Genomic DNA, 21259 nt, shown 5'->3' on the forward strand with positions numbered 1-21259 from the left:
TGTGCCAATATTATATTTTGTATTTAAATCTCACATTTCTTATGAGTGGTCAAGGTAGGATACATGGTAGTCTCTCTGATATTATTTCTCTAATAACCCTATGAGATAGAGATGGAAGAGAATAATTGATCCAAACTCATCCAATGACCTGTGTGGTTAAGTCAGTACTTTGAGCTGAATCTCACTAGTCAAAGTCTACTATTCTAACTATATTATATTATTAAGAAGAGAAATAGACATAAGAAATCCAGTTTGCATATTTGGAGGTCCTTTATTAATTCCATGGGGGCGGGGGAGTGAATTACCACAAGTTTGGCTTAAATATACAACCACAATCGAGCCCCTAATTTCTATGGAGACATTTGTTAAGCGAGTTTTGCCCCATTTTACAACATTTCTTGCACAGTTGTTAAGTGAATCACTGCAGTGAAACAACTAACACAGTTGCATCTGGCTTCCCCATTGAATTTTGCTTCTCAGGTCACAAAAAGTGATCATATGACCCTGGGACATTGCTACTGTCCTGAGTCAGTTGCCAAGCATTTGAATTTTGATCATGTGACCATGGGGACATCGCAATGGTCATAAGTATGAAAAATGGTCATAAGTCATTTCAGTGCCATTGTAACTTTGGTCACTACATGAACTGTTGTAAAGTTGAGGACTACCTGTATGTAAGAATATAACTAGTACCCTGCTGGATCAGATCTCTGACCCATCGAGTCCAGCAATTTGTTCACACAGTGGCCAACCAACTTCACAGCTGCTCACAGCTCTCCCAGCATATGGCTCTCAGAGGCAGACACACTGACCTCAGAAGGCTAAAAGTCATTGATTCCCATGTTTTCCATGAAAGGGTCCAACACTTTTTCGAAGCCAACCCAATGGGTAGCCAGCACTACATCTCACAGTAGTGAATAGTAAAGTATTATTAGCAGGTTGATTCTTCCAGGATTCAATTTCATTGGGTGATCTCTGGTTCTGATCCTTTAGGAAAACGGTTCTCCTACTTCCATTTATGCCATTGGGTGTCCTAGCTTTTAACCTATGGACATATTTGCTTCTCGAGAGATTATCGTTAAAATATGATTTAATTTAGGCTCCTGCTGACTTATCTCTCCGCGGTTCAAAGCAAGGCAAAATTAGAGCTATCACGGATCACTGACACGGCATATGAAATATATGTTTCATATGCCGTGTCAGTTATTTTATAATGCATTTATTTTATAATTCATCTCTTCGTCTCGTAGATATCGAAAAAGGAGTCATTCTGCCGCAAGCAGCAACACGATGATATGCTGCGCCCTCCCACCTCCCGACTTAGTACGGCTTTCTCGTCTCACCAGGTATCGTTAGTTATAGCACGCATACCCACCCGTCACAAACCAACGGCTAAGAAGCTTTCTCTACCCACCAAACGGCCAATTCACCCTTTCCACCCTCAACTTTCCCTTCCCATCTCCGCCCTCTGGGAGACGATGACGATCGCCTAACTCCGCCCTCTTTCCCCTCTCTCTCTCTCTCTCTCTCTCTCTCCCCCGAACAGAGAATTGAGCCTCCTCGCGCCCCGTATCGCGCTTACTTCCGCTCCGGCTCCTCTAGGAAGCCGTCCGGTTTCCGGGGTTGGACTCTGAGGGAGCAGGATGGTGAGGAAAAAAGCGGGGTTGGGGATGGGGGTGGGGGGGCTGCGGGTGGTCTTCTTAAGGCCCGTTTGGAGCCTCTTCCAAGTGTCCGTTGGCTGAGACCGATTCCCTTAAGCCAGGGTATCCTTTTCTCCCGGCCTGGGTCCTTTCGGCGCTGTTATGCGATGTCATGATCGCATCGTTTCCATGGCTGAGAAGTGCGGGGAAATGGCATTTGGAGCGGGGAGGGCGGTTAAAGCCAAAGTAGCCTTGGGTACCGATTTTCTTACCGTCTTCGGGTGGCAGTCAGTAAAGAAAATCAGGCACTCTTCCCGTCACCACCATTTAAACTACTATTTTTCTTTCAACGGCTGGGCGGTTGTCCAGTGTGCAGGTCTTGTGTATATAGCCCTCTGTGTGGATATAGGTACTTTTCCCTATATATACACATACAGAGATAAACACGATATGCATTATATTTACAGATATCCTTGTGTGGCGTGGGAATGTTTACAGTTTCTCTTTCTACACCAGGGTTGCATGAGACACCAAAACAGAAAATTTTTGCTTATTACTCCTTGGGCCAGTCAACTTCAAGCTATATATATAGCAATTCAGTGATTCCAAAGAGTGTTTTTGCTATTTATTCCGTTAATTATGTCCAGTGTTATTTAGTGACCTTAAATGCACAGATATTCTTGACTGATTTTTTAACCAAAATAAACATAGTATTTGTAGAAATATAGTTGTTTAAATAAATTGCCATGAGGAAATCAGTGTTGTCTGTATGGGTTTTTCCTTGCACATCAAAAGCATTTTCTTATCTTTGTTGTGTAGCATTTGCCTGTTCTGGAGAGTTTTCTGGATTTTTTTTTTTAATAGTGTCAGAAGAATGAAGGGGAAATTACTTCTATCTTCATTCTTTTGACAGTTGTTTCAGAAGGAAAAACTGAATTTGAGTTTGTACATAGTTTATAGTTAAGTTGCCTCCCCCCTTTTCTGAGTTTCATTGATGTTTTGTCTCTTTGAATGTAGGGTCAGAGTCAGAGTGGTGGACATGGTCCTGGAGGTGGCAAGAAGGATGACAAAGTAAGAAAAAATAACTTTTACCTGGTGTGCTTTCTTAAGAGAATATTTGTAGAATACATCTTCCATGCTAACTAAGAAGCTAAAATATATATTTACCCTCAGTTATCCTTATTATATAAAAACTCAGAAAATCAAATATTGTGTTTTTTATATATTATGAACCGATATTACATTTTCATTGCAATGATCTCATTTTCAGAATTATGTAGTTGCTTTTATTGTAGTGTATATGGATAAGTAGTCAATTTAAATATGCCATGATTTATGTGCTTTTCTCTTTTATTTTTATTTATTATCGTTTGTTATTTAATCTGGACCCTATGATTTAATAGAAACTATGGGCCTGCTCAACATTTGAAACTGTCTTGTTTCTAATAACCATAGTTAAGTTAACTCATAGTTCATAATTCAATGTTGAAACCTTCCCTGTAGGCACACTGATAATAATTATAATTGATTATGCTGTATGCTGCCAGACTCCCAGTAACTCTGGCCACTTACAACTATAAAATTATTAAATAAAAATGGAATGTGGGGGAGACCACAAGGAATGAAACAAGTCCCAAAGAGATAGGTCTTCACACCTCTTCTAAACAGCAACAGATTGGAGGCCATCCTAATTTCAGAGGTCAGGCACTGCTACAAAGAAGATGTGTTTCTGTGGTCCCAATAGATGACATTTCAATCTGGAACATGCCAAGGTCGAATTGGCGTGAGCAGACACTATGGGAGAAGGACAATCCCTCAAGTAATCAGGCTCTACGCCGTGGAGAATTATGGAAGTGAAATCCCAAGTTATCTAGAAAGCAATATAATGACTTTATAATTTGGTTTAGATGATTTACAAAATATTGGGCAATTTAGAACTTTTGAAATATTTGACAAAACCTTTTGGAACTTGTGTTGGAATCTTAGATGCACAGTACTTTCTATAAATTACTTTTTAACTTGGTTTTTAAAATAAAAAGGACAAAAAGAAGAAATATGAACCCCCAGTTCCAACCCGAGTGGGGAAAAAGAAGAAGAAAACAAAGGGACCAGATGCTGCCAGCAAACTTCCGCTGGGTAAGCATGGTTTGTGCCATTTCCCTGAGTAGCTATAGTTAATATATAGGATAGTTTTTTCAGCATGCAAAAAGCCCCCATTTCATACTTGAGCAACTTAGTTTTTAAAGCTCTCAGCTTGAAACATTGAAGGGCTAAAGAATTACTGGGACTGAATTAGGTTACACAGTGGATTGTTCCAAAATAGAGCAAACACTTAGATATTTTCATCTTTAGGCTACTATATCATATGATCCAGAACATTATTTAATCATAGAGTTGGAAGAAACCACATTTTTAATTGATTTCAGGAATTGATTATAAACATAAAAACATGATTTATTGTTCCTTGGAATAAGAGGCAGCCCTCTCAAGAATTTATTTAAATCATGTCCTTGGATTTTGTTTAGACTCACATATTGCTACATCAGTTCCATGCAAAAAAGACAATTCTTCCATCAAAAAGCAGTGCCCAAAATAATAGGAACAAGAAGCATCCCAGACAAAAGATAGAAATTTCAAAATCATTTTAGTTCGTTGTCCCTTTTTTCAATTCACCTAAACAAGTTGAATGCATTATTCCAAACCCTACATTTAGAAACTCTTTTATTTAATTGTAGTCACTCCTCATACTCAGTGCAGACTCAAATTATTGAAGCTGGAAAGAATTAAGGATTATCTTCTGATGGAGGAAGAGTTCATTAGAAACCAGGAACAGATGAAACCTTTGGAAGAAAAGCAAGAGGTATGTATGCTTTGAATAGGAAGAAGAAACTGCTTAAATTTGTCAGGTTGTGGGATTTTTTGTTTGTTTGTTTGTTATCAACTTACTTATCCTCTATTTTGTATCTTCTAACTTCGCCCATATGAAAAAAAGACTATACGAAAAAGAATAAATGTTAAATCTCTAAAATGGCATGGTACTCTTTCATTCCAATTGATCTGAATTTTAAATAAAGGTAGACTGTAACTTGCAAGCACAATTGGGACAATAATTTCATTGCTAAGCAAGGTAGTTTTTGAGTTGTACCCAATTTTACAAAAGATTTAATAACCTTTTTGCCATGGTTGTTAATCAAATCACTGCAGTTAAGTGAGTCAAATAATTGTTAAGTGAACCAGCTGCTCCTATTGACTTTGCTTGTGAGAACTGGGAAGATTGTAAATGGTGACACATGACTCACTTTTTTTCAATGCTGTTGTATCTTTGAACAGTCATTGGATGGTTGTAAATTGAGGACTATTTGTACACTTTGATCTATTTGTTAAACTTTCTATTTAGCTAATGTATATAAACTAATTTTAGTAAGACAAAATATAGTTGTTTTTTAAAAAAATAGTGTTCAAAAACAAATTAAGATATATAGTCTTGGTGGTATTCAAAATTGCTAATAAACTCTCAGGATTTTGCAATGTTTTTGAACAGCTTTGCTTTATTATAAAATGAACAAATATTGCTTCTATGTTTTTAAAATAGAATGCTTGGTTTTTTTTTAGTTTACTCCATTAGCGGGAGCTACACATGTATAAATTTTAGGATTTTCCAGAGTAAGAGACTTGCTAATCTGCTATAAGTGAAGATAAATGGCATTTGTGTGGGGTCTTAATATTGAGATATTAGATGCTGAATACTTAGGTGTTAATAGTGAAATAGTTAATACTGAGAATACTAGGACAATTCTTCTTTTTGGGGATTGTTGAGGTTGCATAAAATTGTCATTTCTTAATTGTGTAATAGATATAGAAATTGTTGGGATGCCTGGCAGTATGTAATACATAATCATAGCCTCTTTTTGTGTACTTTGTTTGCAGGAAGAGAGGTCAAAGGTGGACGATCTGAGAGGGACTCCAATGTCTGTAGGGACCTTGGAGGAGATAATTGATGATAATCATGCTATTGTGTCCACATCCGTGGGATCAGAACACTATGTCAGTATTCTTTCTTTTGTAGACAAGGATTTGCTAGAGCCAGGATGTTCAGTTCTACTTAATCATAAGGTAATTCTAGCTTTTCCACTGTAATTGAAAGCACTAAAAGATAAATGTTATGAATATCTTAATATTCATTATCTAGATTAAAGCTGTTAAGATATAGAGTTTTACCTTAATGAAGACAGTGTGGTCTCTCTGTTCTGATTGTATATGACCAGTAACAATAGGAGATTCCCTTCTACAGAGATAAAAGAGAAAAAGAAACCACTCAGGCCTATAGCATTCTTACAGTATTCAGATTAAAAGGAAAAAATTAATGAAATTTGGTGGCCTGTTGGTTTATTGCCTCCCCTCCAAGCTGTATGCTGGGTTTACAGCTTACAAGGAGGGTGTTTTTTTTCTTTTGGTTATGATTTTTTTTTTAAAAGCTACAGACTTAGCAAAATTTAAACAACCTCAGTAACAGAGATGATAATGCCCTTCATCGAAAATGAAATGAAGCAAGTTAAGATGAAATTCTGATGTTTTGTTTATCAGAACCAACCAACCTGTCATTATATAGAGAATATAAGGCGTGATCTGGCTTATCCATGGTACTTGCTCATCCCTTCCCAAAAAGGTTGAGGTGTGTCCCCATAACCTTCAGATTTACCAGGAGGCCTTCTCTTTTTCTGGTGGTTTGGGAAAGAAACTGTCATCAACTGAACTACATTTAACCAGAAGCTACAGGGTGCCATTCTCTAAGAAGTAGATTTTAGGAGCTGAATTTGACCTTGTGAAATGTCCTATCAGTCTGCAATTTCTATTTTATGCTAAACCTGTAATAGGGCAACAACTTAAATGCTTTCCTATTATTGGATGCTTCTGCCCATTTCTTTTAACAGGTCCATGCTGTGATTGGTGTCTTGATGGATGACACGGATCCTTTAGTTACAGTGATGAAAGTGGAAAAAGCCCCACAGGAGACATATGCAGATATTGGAGGCCTGGATAACCAAATTCAAGAAATCAAGGTATTAATATTTCCTGCATTGTCCAATAGGGGGAAAATGCCAGAACATTTTATTACTAGATGATGCCTTAGAATTGCAATACTTCTATTTCTGTTCCATGTGACTTTTATTTAAATAGCTTTGGTATTTTGCTTATTTCAATAACTGGTTATTTGAAATAATAGTTTGATAATTGCCACTGCCACCATCTCTTCTTCAGGGAGATGCTTTTCTGTCCAAGGAATATATGCATATATTTTCCATTCATACAAGTCTTTGTAGATCCCATGCTGAGATATGTTCACTGACCCAGTACCTCAGAACTTTCCTAAAGGCTTCCCAGTTTAAGACCCTAAATACTTAGACCAGCTCTAATCTCTAGGTATGTCAATCAAAAGGGTACAGAGAAATATTTTTAAAGAATTTTCTGAGATGGAGTAACATGCAGTATGTAGCATAAAGATATATGATTAGATGAGTCAGTCCTTCTTTCCCTTCTTTGATAATGGATCAATCTCACCAAAAATAAATTTTATTGATTCCATCATTTGTAGCTCTGTAATTTCTTTTTTGAACACTATTTGCATTTTGAATTATCTTTTGTTTTCAAACATTTTGTGACTGAAATATGATACATGTATGGTGAAAGCCAGGCACAGCTTTTGAAGGAGTTGTGTTAAAAAAAAGGCAATGTAATTATTTGAAGTGCACCTAATTCAAATGAACAGTAGATTTGAGGAAGGAAACAGTTACTCCAGAATAGAGGAATTCAGGTTGAAAATTATTCATCTCCATGAATGGCAAGCACATTTATTTAGTAAATGTTAATATTGGCCATTAGAGCGGTGCCTTCATCTGTGATTTTCTAACCAGGAGAAGCCTTAGATTGATAAAAGGCTTGATCAACCTTTGAAGATATATGTAATTTCTTCCTTCTAGGAATCTGTGGAATTACCTTTGACTCATCCTGAGTATTATGAAGAAATGGGAATAAAGCCACCCAAAGGGGTCATTCTGTATGGGCCTCCTGGAACAGGTAATTTTTTCTTGTATTTTTATATCAGCATGTGGCAATACATTTATTACATAATATTATATTGAAGTGTTTATATCAATAAAGCCAATCATTCTGCCTTAGTACATGTCTCATTGTATTGGCTGAAAGCTATAATGAATGTATTGTTGCTGTTTTTGAAATTGGTCTTTATGATCTGATGGTCTTCAAACATGCTTGAAGAAGAGCTAAAGTGTAACATATTTACATCTAGCTTTTTTACCCCCATCAGAAAGAAATCAGATAGTTGCAAACAAAACATATGGTGTCTTCAGGATATGTGATGCAGAAACTAACAGATACTGGTATTTCTCAAACAGTGATATGAGTCACTAGTGACAGAAATGAAGAAAGTTTCCATGAGGGAAAAAGTATAGCAGGCAGGATCCAGTAGAGCATCCTGAGGTAAAGGGAAGAGAGCATTGTGGCAGAAATTCCTAAATTTGAGTTTAGGAGCCAAAGTCAGATCTCTTCCATTATTCGGATGTATTGTTTAGCTTAGACTTAGGACAAGACCAGTTCCTCAGTAAGTAATGCTACTTCAATGCAAATGACCGGCTATCTGCCAGCAGTATAAATCCTTCCATTCCCCACTATCCAGTCAGAGCTGAAGAAGCTTCTTGGATGAGAAGTGAAACATCTTCAAAGAAAAGCAAGAAATCCAGTTGCCTCTTGAAAAAACATCTTTGGGACAACCATGACCTGGATCATTGAGAATCTCCATAGACATAATGCTACATCAGTTCCTATAAACTTTTACTATCTTACAATTAAAAGAAAAAAATTATCAAAAATTATCAACTATTTATAGTAATTTTAATGACCTTAAAAATTATCATAACTAATAATACCAGAATAGCTATAAGAAAGCTTTTGATTTCTACCTTGATTTTTTGATGAAACAGTTGGTTAACTTAAAACATGGACGTTTAGAATCACTGGTAAATTTGGAATCTTAAGTGAATTGATATTGTTTAGTAAATCTATATGATGGTTTATTTTCATTTTGGCTTTCTGTCCAGTTTATACAAAGTGGTAATCAATTTGTGATTAACATCCGGGTACTTGTTTAGATCCATTCCACAGAGTTCTGAAAGCCAATCAGGCTTCATTCTTCAACTTTGGGGGAAAAGGGGGTGGGGGGTTGGTTTGGGGGCAAATTTTATCTAGCGAAACATGGTGTATCCATGGGGAACCAGAGGTCAGTTACCTTATCAAGCCAAATCAGATGTTATCTGTTTGGAAAAGGATAATGCTAGAGATGTGTATGCACATGCGCACTCATGCACATACACACATGGAGAAAGTAGATAGAAATATATGAACCAAAACGCTTCCCTTCATATTAAGTATGGAAAATTACAAGAAATGTTTTTGAAAATTAGGACATTATGGATGATTCTGCACCCCAAGTGAAACTATACTTCTCATATTAACTTGCATAGACATAGTGTGTGAGATCTGTTAGTTCTTTGATGCTGAAACTGCTGTCTTTTAAGGAAATATGGTTGATTTGATTAGTTCATTCTATTACTTTCTTTGCATGGATTCACCATGTAAGAATAAAATAATTTCCTACTCCAAATTTGAAAGCGACAAAGAGCACTTTCTGAGCATCTTGTTAAATTGACAGGAAATCAGTTTATCTGTTTTTACTTCTCCTTCTGCACTTCAGACAGTGAATTCAAATAGGAAAAATCTGTTTATGTGTCTCAAGCATGTAAACACTACTAGGGTATAATTCCATTGCTTATTGACTTAAAATGCCAAACTTGATCTATAGTAGATAACTTGCGGACTTTTGTCAATATTCAATTTGAGTGGTTGCCTTCATGCATGTATGTGTAACACAAGTTGGAGAATGTGCTAACTTTCTGGCATTTTATAATTAAACAGGTAAAACATTATTAGCCAAAGCAGTGGCAAATCAGACTTCTGCCACCTTCCTGAGAGTGGTTGGCTCTGAACTTATCCAGAAATATTTGGGAGATGGACCAAAGCTTGTTCGAGAACTTTTTCGAGTAGCTGAGGAGCATGCCCCGTCAATTGTCTTCATTGATGAAATTGATGCCATAGGTACCAAAAGGTAGGATGTCATAGTCATTCCCATGCTGAGCAACACATGCATATCTTTTAACACTCTTTCCTTTTTGTTAATTGGTTTTCAGAAGTAATAGTTTGGGTCACTAGAAGTGGCTTGTATGCTGCCATCTTCAGTTGTAAGACAATGGTCAACCCTTATACTTGTAGGGGCACATTAATGCTAGCATGCTTCAGACTAATATGTCTGAGCTATATTATTTCTTTAATTTATAAAATATTTTACTAAAACCTGACATTTTTTAAAAAACAAATGGAGCAGGGCTAATGTGGAATGGGTAGTGAGAAAGCATTTTTTCTTTTTAATGAATTCAGACTCAATAATTATTTGTCAAGTATTATACAGTTATTACTGTGTTTCATTCCTGTATATTTTGGGGGGGAGATTCAAAACTGGGAGCATTCCTTTGCTATTATCCTCACCATACCCTTACAAATTCGGGGGGGTGGGGAGGTGAATTTGGGTATTTTGCATCCTGTCCAACATGTTGATCACTTGGTGCACTGAAGGGGTGGAACATTATTTTATGTTTGCCACGAATAAAGTACTAGAGGCAAGAGATAGGCCTGAAAAGCAGATGGGTGAGAAATACTTTATTGGATATATTTCCTTAAAAGAAATAGTTGGAATGGAGGCGTCAGGAGAAAGGGAAATACCATTGTGATTATCTTTGTCAGTCAATTGAGTTAATGAGAGTATCACTCTGTCCTCCCCTTTGAATGTAGAAAGACTCTGGCTGGATTTCATAACATTTCTGGAAGATTAGAAATCCAAAACACCTTCCTAGGAGTACAGTACCAACCATTCACTTCAATAACGTTTACTACAGATTAAGTCTGCATAAGTTTTCATCTGCCATTTTTCTTCTCTTTCTTCCCATAGCCCATGTTCATTCTGTGTCCTCTCTCTCTCTCTTTTTTTTCTGCTGCTACAAGGAGGCAGAGTATGTGTGTATTTGCAGATGGAGGAATAGATTTAAGAACAAGCCTTTATTTTACAGTCAGTTAACTTTAATTTGTTATTGATTCATTTAATATTGACTTAATTTTTACAGCTTCATCCTTTTTTGGAGTGGCAAATATGTGCATAAATAAAAATACATCATGTATGTATGTTTGTTGAAGAAAGATAATCTTTAATATTGACTGAGTAAACATGGAGAGGAAAGGAGGTGATGAATTCTGTATGTGCTTATAATAATTTCTTATCTAATATTTAATTTTTGAAGGTTCATCCTTTAATAAGAATCACTTGGAACAGGCAAATAGCTACAAATACAAAACTGCTATAATGGATTAGTGTTATCTTAACTTGGAAATTAAAAAGTGCTGCTCATAGCATTCTTTCAGCTGCTGAACCTGTTGTACTCTAATCCAAGAGTTTTTAATTGACCTTCAGAAATGATGTCTTATCCTAGGCGAACACTGTTCTGTATATTCCTTGCTTCTACCAGAATGGTAGAATTGGATTACTATAGGTAAAGAAAAATATTGTTTTCTGTGGGTATTCTAAATTCAATGTAGGTATCTTTTGTCCTATGCCAAAGGTATGATTCTAACTCAGGGGGAGAAAGAGAAATCCAGAGAACAATGTTGGAGTTGCTGAACCAATTAGATGGGTTTGATTCACGTGGAGATGTAAAAGTGATAATGGCTACTAACAGAATAGAAACATTGGATCCAGCTTTAATCAGACCAGGTAAAACGTATGATGGTTATATTTAACTACTTAAAATCTTACTGCTTCTGATTATTAGTTTCATGTAGAACAATGTGGTCTGTCATGGTGTTTCCTAGAGCATTCTGTGTTTCTCATTAGAATGGCCAGTCTGAAAATAAGTTGAAAAAACTTGAGAATCAGATCACATTCAAAGCTTGAAATGTTTTGCTCTTTCAAAAGATTCACTTTTCACTCAATTTAGCCTGCTCAGGGAGAAACCAGTGTTGTAGAGAATGAAATTATAAGATACTTCATTTTCTATAAGTTTGATAGCTTTCTTCCTGAAGCTTTTATATATATATATATATATATATTATATACATATACATATACATATACATATACATATACATATACATATTATATATATATATATATATATGGATCTTTGGTTATTTGGGTTTCCTCCCGCGTAAAATTGGAAGTGTCTAGGCGACGTTTCGATGAAGTCTCATTCATCATCTTCAGGCTTGTGTCTTCAGCTCTGTGCTTCTCAGAGTAATGTGAGCTTGAAGCTGCTTCTTCCTTTTAACTGCTAGTGGGGGTGTGACTTGATTGGGTGGGGGTTTGGCTGTGTTCTGATTGAGTGGGGGGGTGTTCTCATTGGTTGGTGGTTTGGCTGTGTTCTGATTGGTTGGGGGGTTGGCTGTGTTCTGATTGGCTGGGGGTGTGTTCTGTTCAAGTGGGGGCTTAGTTGTGCTCAGGTTAGTCTTAGTTGCTGGGGGATTTGAGCTGGTGAGCTGTGATCCTGCTGTTTGGCTTCACGTTCGTGGTCATGCCGCATCTTCATGGTGGGCGTCAGTTCGCTTCATGTATGGGTCGGAGGGGTTTGAAGCGGGTAGTGATGCAGCTGCGATGCAGCTTCTGGTCTGTTAAAAGGAAGAAGCAGCTGCAAGCTCACATTACTCTGAGGAGCACAGAACCGAAGACAAGCCTGAAGATGAGACTTCATCGAAACGTCACCTAGATACTTCAAATTTTACGCGGGAGAAAACCCAATAACCAAAGATCCACATACAAATACCCGCAAGAACCTCAGAAAACAAATATATATATATATATATATATATATATATATATATATATATATATATATATATATATATATATATATATATATATATATTAGTGTGTGTGTGTGTTGGTTATCAATCACAAATATATGTGATTGGGTTTAAATTAGAAAGTTTCTGGAGTGCCTATTCATGTAACTTGATATTGAACAGTACGTGAAATAATGTAAAATATAAATATTTGAATGGCTTATGAAATTTGAGGGAAGAAGAAATGTTTTGATCCAACAATAAGGTGAAATAATTGTATGTGTGAAGTGGGGGGGAAATAAAAAAGAAATTCTACGCATCTAACAACTGTCCAAAGATGCACGAGTATTTTCTGAGATAGTATCAAGGCTAAATAATGGTATTATTTTCCAAGGAAAGCTTTCTATTTTTGATTCCACAGGCAAAAATCTGAAGCAGCTAATTGTTTTTTCTAAATCCTAGGACGTATTGACAGGAAGATAGAATTTCCTCTGCCAGATGAAAAAACAAAGAAACGCATCTTTCAGATTCACACCAGCAGAATGACTTTGGCAGATGATGTTACTCTAGATGAGTTGATAATGGCTAAAGATGATTTGTCTGGGGCAGATATAAAGGTAAAATCCTTGATAACAAATGATTTCCCCCACCCCACCCAATTGAATATGTGTGTCATGCAGTATCTTGCACCCCTTTCCAATGAAGGCTTTCCTACAAATATCCTTTGTTTCAGAAAGCCCCAGTCACTGCCTTTGTTTTCTCTTTTTCACCCATTTTGAAAAAGCACTGGATTCTCTACTTCCTGGTATAGGCAGTCCTCGACTTACAACAGTTAGTTTTCTAACCATTTGTTTATTGACTGTAAAAAGAGTGACTTATCCCTTTCATGCTGTCACATGATCAGAATTCAGATGCATGACAACTGGTTTATATTTATGATGGTTGCCATGTCCCTGGGTCCTGTGAACACCTTTTGCGACCTCCTAACAAGCAAAGTCAATGGGAAACCACTCAACAACCTTATTAGTAACTTAATAACAGCAATGATTCTATGGCAAGAAAAGTCGTTAAAGTGGGGCAAAATCTTCCTGAACAGCTGTCTTGCTCAGCAATAAAAAATTTGGGCTCAATTCTGGTCGTAAGTTGAGGACTACCTCAAATAGTAAATATTTCCTTGTTACGGCAATGTTTTCTGAATGAAGGGGGTATTTTCTCTCTTTTCTTCCCCATAAATACTTGGAAGGGCATTAATGGACATTGTTGGGAAGGGAAAAGTCATTAATGGAAGAGAAAATGAACATTTGGCCACCTGTATTGAGAGTTGCATGCTTGATGTAAAAAGCTAGTAAAGAATTGGTGGGGCTATTTTTACTAGGAATATTGGTGGCTACATCAATTAAATGTGATTGACCTCTGTTGTGACTAACATGTTACACTCTTTCAGGGGAATTACAATTAGGGAGGGAAAGTTGATCTAATATTAGTAATGTTTGCTGTGCATTAGTCAGATCGCATTAGTTTCTAATTAATGAATATTTAATGCTGTTTTTTTCAACCCAATGCTTTCTAGCATACATAAGGGCCACCAGCTTGTTTGAACATTACTGGTTCTTAGCACTTCCTGCAAATCAGACTCCTGATTTTCTAATCAAGTGCTTCCATTTCTAATAGGCCATTTGCACGGAAGCTGGTTTGATGGCTCTGCGTGAACGAAGGATGAAAGTAACAAATGAAGACTTCAAAAAATCAAAAGAAAATGTTCTTTATAAGAAACAGGAAGGCACTCCGGAAGGCCTGTACCTTTAACTTCCCCACCTTTGTTTTGGTCATAGGTTGGGGTTAATTCCGTGAACCTTTTTTTTCTTCAGAATGTGGAAAAAGGATTAGCGAGCAAGGTGTTAGTGAATACAAAAAGAAGCTTTTGCTGCTGAAAGTATGATCATTCACGTGCTGTGAATGTCTGTGTATTGTGGCATACATTCATTGTGAAATATTTTGTCATTAAACATTGATTTCCAAGTGAATTGGGATGATTGGATTAGAATTTAAGCAAAGAAGGGTTTTTAATGTGTGCCCCAAGTGTTCTTTAGCCTCTTAGTCTAAACATTAATCTTTTTAGCACACTCTGCAAATGTTCTGTAATTGGTTGTGACTCTAGTGCAGCTAAATGTACGTTCTTTGAATATCCAGAAAGGTACTGAAAAATATAGTGATGGAAATACTGCAAAAGGACCTGATTCATGGAAAATTCATGCAGTTATCAGAAAGAAAGTTCTGAAACAGAACTCTTTATCTGCAGTGAAAATGGTTTTGATGTCTGAAAAGATTCTTGTTTCATTTCATTTAGCTCTCAGTTCCTTTAGGCTATGGTTTGCCAAATCACACATACATAATAAGCAATGAGATTTCATTGCCAAAGTTATTTGGACAAATAAGGTAAATCATCTTTAAAAACCATGCCAATTCCTCCCTTGCACCTTTATAGTCAAATTGTGCTGATTCAATTCTTACAAGTAATGGTAATCACAATTTGTTCAAAGAAGTAGCCATTGTATATAAGAACTTTTTCCAAATTTGACAGGGAAATGTAAAATTATGGAAATAAATTTAATTATGGAAAACTAAACATCCATTCTATCTTTAAATGAGATATTCTGATTAAATTTGTGGCTCAATTCAGAAAGTTTTATTCACTCTAGTGCAGACCTGGGCATTTACCGCCCACAGGCTACATCCAGCCCATTAGCTCTTCCTGTCTGACCCATGTGAGGCCAATCAGAAATTAGAAATCAAATGTAAATATGTGCGCAGCAGAAAGCAGAAGCCAAATCAGGCCTGGCTCTGCATAGTCATCATGCGCTCCTTCAGCCAGGAGAAAGTGCTTTTCTGTGCTAGCACAGCACTCATCCTTTACTTGGTATGCTCCAAAAGACGCTTTATGGATTTCAAGTGAAAAATGAAAAATCCGTCCTTTTCTTAAAGATATAAATGGAATGTTGGAATCAATTCTACTCGTTCATTTTGGTATTAAAGATTTGATAGTAGTTAAGCAATGCATAACCTTTCCCAGGATACAGGGCTATATAATCTGATTTTTTTCATTGAAAGTACTCTTAAATACTGGGCTATATAATCTGATTTTTTCATTGAAAGTAGTCTTAAATCTATCTTTCCTACTTTACTATGCTTGCTCAGAATGGGTTTTTATAATACAACAGCTGAAATTCATCAGAGAATTAATGGATTCAGAATATTTCTGTCCCCAGCAACCTAAAACTAATAAGGATACCAGTGCATGCAAAATAGATGTTTGTGCAGGTAAGATTATCAACCTTGATGCCAACCAAAACCAAGCACTTAATAGTGAGTGTCATACCATGTGCATTAATCAAACAAGTGGCAAGAAAGTAGGGGCAGGCAGGCACAACACAGATTATGGAGACAGTAAACACAGTGTCAGACATAAAAATCTCAAGTGCCTATATACAAATGCACAAAGTCTGGGGAACAAACAGGGTGAACTCGAATTAAGAATACATGAAGGTAAATATATAGTAAATGATATAGTTGGAATAACAGAAACTTGGTGGGATGAAACCCATGACTGGAACATACTGGTAGAAGGATACAAACTATTTTTAAAAAAAAGATCCCATAAAAGAGGCGGTGGAGTTGCACTGTATGTAAAGGACCACTATAGCTACAGAAATGCATGAAACCAAAGGTGAAAACCACCTAGAATGCATATGGGTCGATATAAAAGAAAAAAAGAATGACATGGCCATAGGCGTATATTATAGGCCACCCAATCAAGCAGAAGAAATAGATGTCCTTTTTGCCAGCCAACTAACAAACATGTAGGAAACACAACAATAGTAATGGGAGACTTCAATTATCCTGATATCAATTGGAAAACTAATTCTGCACCAAGTTAGAAATCAAATAAGTTCCTTACCAACCTAGCTGACAACTTTGTTGTCCAAAAGGTAGACAGTGAAACTAGAGGGACAGCCATACTGGACTTAATTCTTACAAACAGAGAAGAAGTGATAGAGGGAATTGAAACTGCAGGAACTTTGGGTAAGAGTGACCAAGCCATACTAGAATTCAACATAACACAAACACAAGCAACAGAACATAATGACACCAGAGTCTTGGATTTTAAAAGAGCTGATTTCAATAAACTCAGAACTTGGGAAAGATTCCATGGATGAAAATCCTAAAGGGGAAAACAACAACTCATCTTGGGAAACTCTAAAAAGTATGATCATAGAAGTCCAGACCAGCACAATATCACTGAGAAAGAAAAACAAGAAATCCAAGAAGAAACCAGCATGGCTGCACAAAGAGCTCTCTGGCAAACTGAAAGAAAAAAAGGACAAGTACAAAAAACGGAAAGAAGGACATACAGCTAAGGCAGAATATCAGCAGATAGCCAGAATCTGCAAAGACGAAGTCAGGATAGCAAAGGCTCAGAATGAACAAAGACTTGCAACAAAAGTCAAAGATAATAAAAAAAAGTTTCTTCCAACATATAAATAACAAGAAAAAAGTCAAGGAAACAGTCGTTCTACTAAAGAGAGAAGATGGCAAGGAAGTAACAGGCAACAGAGAGAAAGCAGAACTGCTTAACTCATTCTTTGCATCCATCTTCACGCAAAAAGAAACCATAACTCAACCCACCAAAAACAGAACTGTAAAAGACAGACCAGAAATAAAAGTTAAAATAAGCAAAAAAATAGTAAGAGAACACCTGTCTGATCTTGATGAACACAAATCACCGGGGCCTGATGGATTACATCCCAGAGTTTTAAAGGAGCTGGCAGAGGTCATCTCAAAACCACTGCACCATATCTTTCAAAAATCCTGGAGCACTGGGGAACTACTAGAGGACTGGAAAAGAGCTGATATGGTTCCCATCTTCAAAAAAGGAAAATAAAACAGACCCAGGAAACTATAGACCAATCAGCCTAACATCAATACCCAGGAAGATACTGGAAAAGATAATAAACAAATCTGCCAACATCTAGAAACAAATAAAGTAATAACTAGCAGTCAGCAGGGGTTTGTTAAAAACAGATCATGCTAAACCAATCTTATTTCATTCTTCAACACAGTGACTAAATTAGTAGACCAGCAAAATATTGTGGACATAATATATTTAGATTTCAGTGAGGCATTCGAGAAAGTAGACCACAACCTACTTCTTAGTAAGCTAGAAAAAAGTGGAATAGATAGCACCACCTCTAGATGGATTCGCAACTGTCTGGCAAACCGTACTCAACGAGTAGTCCTTAATGGGTCTAAGTCTACATGGAGGAAAGTAAGCAGTGGGGTGCCACAAGATTCCGTCTTAGGCCCAGTACTCTTCAATATCTTCATTAATGACTTAGATGAGGGAATAGAAGGGGAACTTACCAAATTTGCAGATGATACTAAGCTGGCAGGAATAGCTAACACCCAAGAAGATAGGCTCAAGATCCAGATGGATCTTGACAGACTAGAACACTGGGCCATATCTAACAAAATGAAATTCAATGTAGAGAAAAGTCCTACACTTAGGCAAGAAAAACCAAAAGTACACATACAGACTGGGTGAAACCAGGCTCAATAGCAGTAGTTGTGAGAGGGATCTTGGAGTCTTAGTGGACAACCAGCTAAATATGAGCCAGCAGTATGCAGCAGCAGCCCAAAAAGCTAATGCAATCCTAAATTGTATTAACAGGGATACAATCAAGATCAAGTGAGGTATTAATACCACTCTGTAAAGCCTTAGTAAGACCACACCTAGAGTACTGCATCCAGTTTTGTCACCACATTGTAAAAAAGATGTTGAGACTAGAAAAAGTACAGAGAAGAGCAACCAGGATGATTAGGGGATTGGAGACTAAAACATATGAAGAACGGTTACAGGGACTGGGCATAGCCAGTCTAGTGAAGAGAAGGACCAGGGGAGACATGATAACATGTTCCAATATTTGAGGGGTTGCCACAGGGAGGAAGGGGTCAAACTATTTTCTAAAGCGCCTGTAGGCCAGACAAGGAATAATGGATGGAAACTGAACAAGGAGAGATTTAACCTGGAAACAAGGAGAAACTTTCTGACAGTGAGAACAATCAACAGTGGAACAGCTTGCCCTCAGGAAGTTGTGGGAGCACCATCACTTGAGACTTTCAAGAAAAGATTGGACTGCCATTTGTCAGAAATGGTGTAGGGCCTCCCGCTTGGGTAGGGGGGGTTGGACTAGATGACATACAAGGTCCCTTCCAACTCTGATTATCTGTTATCTATTATCTGTTACTCTGCTTTAGATGAATAGTAAATTTTTGGTAGTTTCCTTGCTACTGATGGTAAATAAGATAGTTTAATATCATTGACAAAGAGTCCCTCCCCCCCTTAGGAAATTTAAAAGCAGCTGAAACTAAAATGAAAGTGTAGCAGGCTGGTCAGTGCACCAATGTTTTGTGTGTATGTATTATTCAAAACAATTGAGGTTATATTCTTGCCCTTATCATACAGTAGATAAAAAATAACAGATGCCCTGTTTCTGAATGAAGAATGTTGTAAGCCTGAGGGGGAATTCTCACGGCTGAGATATATGATCGATGTTGCTTTCATACTATGTCAAGCTCAACAAGACAGCCTGTGTCAATATGGGACCTAGAAATAATGTTGCCAGTAGAATCATAAATATGTGCCCCTTTGCCAATTACTGGTAGATTTCAGATAAAATAGGATTGTGGGCTTCCTGGCCAGTTTTTTTTTTTTTTGTCCATTCTGCTAATACAAAGGTAGGTAAGCATGATGCCCATTGATTTCCACTTGGCTATTCCTAGAATCTCTGCTCAACCCACCTTTAGAGTCTCCATTTTTTCTAAAAGGAGACCCAGCCTGCTACAAATTTCCATCTCCTAGCTTTATCTTGTCAGGAAAATCTAGGTGTCCCATAACCATGATATAAAGACAGCAAATAATTGCAGGCCTGTGATTTATTTTAAAATAGTCTTTATCTTGGGGATACTGTGTCTGGGGTCATGATGGAAGCAATCTCAAATTTGCTTTCTAAAAAATTGCAGGGTAGGAGTATGGCAAATAGTTAAAAAAAATCTTGTTTGCATATATTGGTAGCAAACGCATAGGCTGATCTCCACATTGCAAGTTTAAACCAGCGTAACTGGGTCAAATGCCAGAGATTTCTTCAGTGCTCAAATTTCTTTGGCTGTGAATACAGCTGAACAGATTGAACTGTTTAACTTTGGCAATATCATTATTAAGTGTAGCCCAAATTATTTATAAGTGCCAAATGCATTTCTGAACTTGAGTTTAACTTGAATGTAGGTGTTTGATTGGTTTTATGAATTATTAACAAGTCAAAATACCAGATAATATATCATGCAAGCATTTTTCCAAGCCGATAAAATGCTCATAAGCAAGTGCACTTTCTAGAGCTGTCTTTAAAAAAAAAACAGTGGGTGAAGCAAACTCCCTTTCACACAAAAGAACTCTGGGAAGACTATTTTGGCTTTTCTATGGCCCCGTTAGGGTTTTATGACCAGATCTCATAACACACTAACTGAATATTTTCACCAGATCAACTATCAACAGCATGCAAATTAGTTTTAATTGTACCTTGCAGAGATTGTTTCCCAGGATAATGAATAATTAACCAAAAATTTAGTTTGTTCCTCTTTTCAATATGGTGAACAATCACTGTATTTTATTATGGTTATAAATCTAAAATATACTCAGATGTTTTAGCAGGTTCAAAGCAGATGGTTATTTCAGTGCCTTGGTATATGAAATGACTGCTGTAACTCCAATAGCATGTGAATGTTTACCATTGCACTTGAGTGAGGTATGACTTAAAAAATAAGAAGAGTTCACAGGCTTCTTATTGAAGGGGCCAGAGCCTCTATACAAAATAAGGGAAGACTTGGCATTACTCACCATTCATGTATCGGACAACCACCTGTACAGTGGTAAAATAGGCTGGCTGGAGCTGCCCTCAATTATTCTCTGAGCTGAAAGCTGTAATGGAGGATTAACTTCAAATTGTTATTTTTGGATTTCCCTAGCATTGAACACCTGGTGTTTCTCTCATCTACCAGGAAACAAGAAAATAGCTCAAAAATATTTCCTTCTTCTAGAAAACTTAAGACTTTTAAATTTGGAGAGAGAGGGAGGGAGGTGTGTGTGTGTGTGTGTGTGTGTGTGTGCGTGCGCGCGCTGGTCCCGCATTGGGAATTAAGCCTTGGGTCGATCACTCAGCCCTAGGAAGGAGGCAATGGCAAAATCTTTTGATTTCTCTCCATCTACTAACTAATATGGTGACTTTTTGTTCAACCTCAAGCCTATCTGTATGAGACATCCACGCTGCATTTGTATCAGAACAAGTATGGCTTATCAGCCCTACCATCTCTAAATACATCGGATGCTGCTCTAAATTAAAAACGGTCTCTGACTAGGCTGAATCTGTACATTTAATTTAGATCAAGCCACTGAAAGCCACTGCTGATGTGAGTAAATAGCATTTAAACTTATATCGGCCTATAGTGCTTTACAGCATTCTCTGAGCAGTTTACAAATGTGAGCCTCTTGCCCCCAACAATCAGGGTCCTCATTTTACCGACCTCAGAAGGATTAATCAATCTTGAATCTGTCA

General features: G+C 37.0%; 1 protein-coding gene across 1 annotated transcript; it reads left to right on the forward strand.

Annotated features, from left to right (window-relative positions):
* The first annotated feature begins 1518 nt into the window (after positions 1-1518).
* Positions 1519-14620, forward strand: PSMC1 (proteasome 26S subunit, ATPase 1). Its single transcript, XM_026712958.2, has 11 exons — positions 1519-1646; positions 2658-2711; positions 3680-3776; positions 4376-4500; positions 5568-5753; positions 6572-6700; positions 7619-7715; positions 9630-9819; positions 11381-11532; positions 13059-13213; positions 14268-14620. Exons 1-11 carry the CDS (start codon positions 1644-1646, stop codon positions 14400-14402), a joined length of 1323 nt encoding a protein of 440 aa, XP_026568743.1. The 5' UTR covers positions 1519-1643; the 3' UTR covers positions 14403-14620.
* The last annotated feature ends 6639 nt before the right edge of the window (positions 14621-21259 follow it).

This window comes from Pseudonaja textilis, chromosome 1 (genome assembly GCF_049901715.1).
Source record: "Pseudonaja textilis isolate UNSWEBS1 chromosome 1, rPseTex1.2, whole genome shotgun sequence".
NCBI classification, from domain to species: domain Eukaryota; kingdom Metazoa; phylum Chordata; class Lepidosauria; order Squamata; family Elapidae; genus Pseudonaja; species Pseudonaja textilis.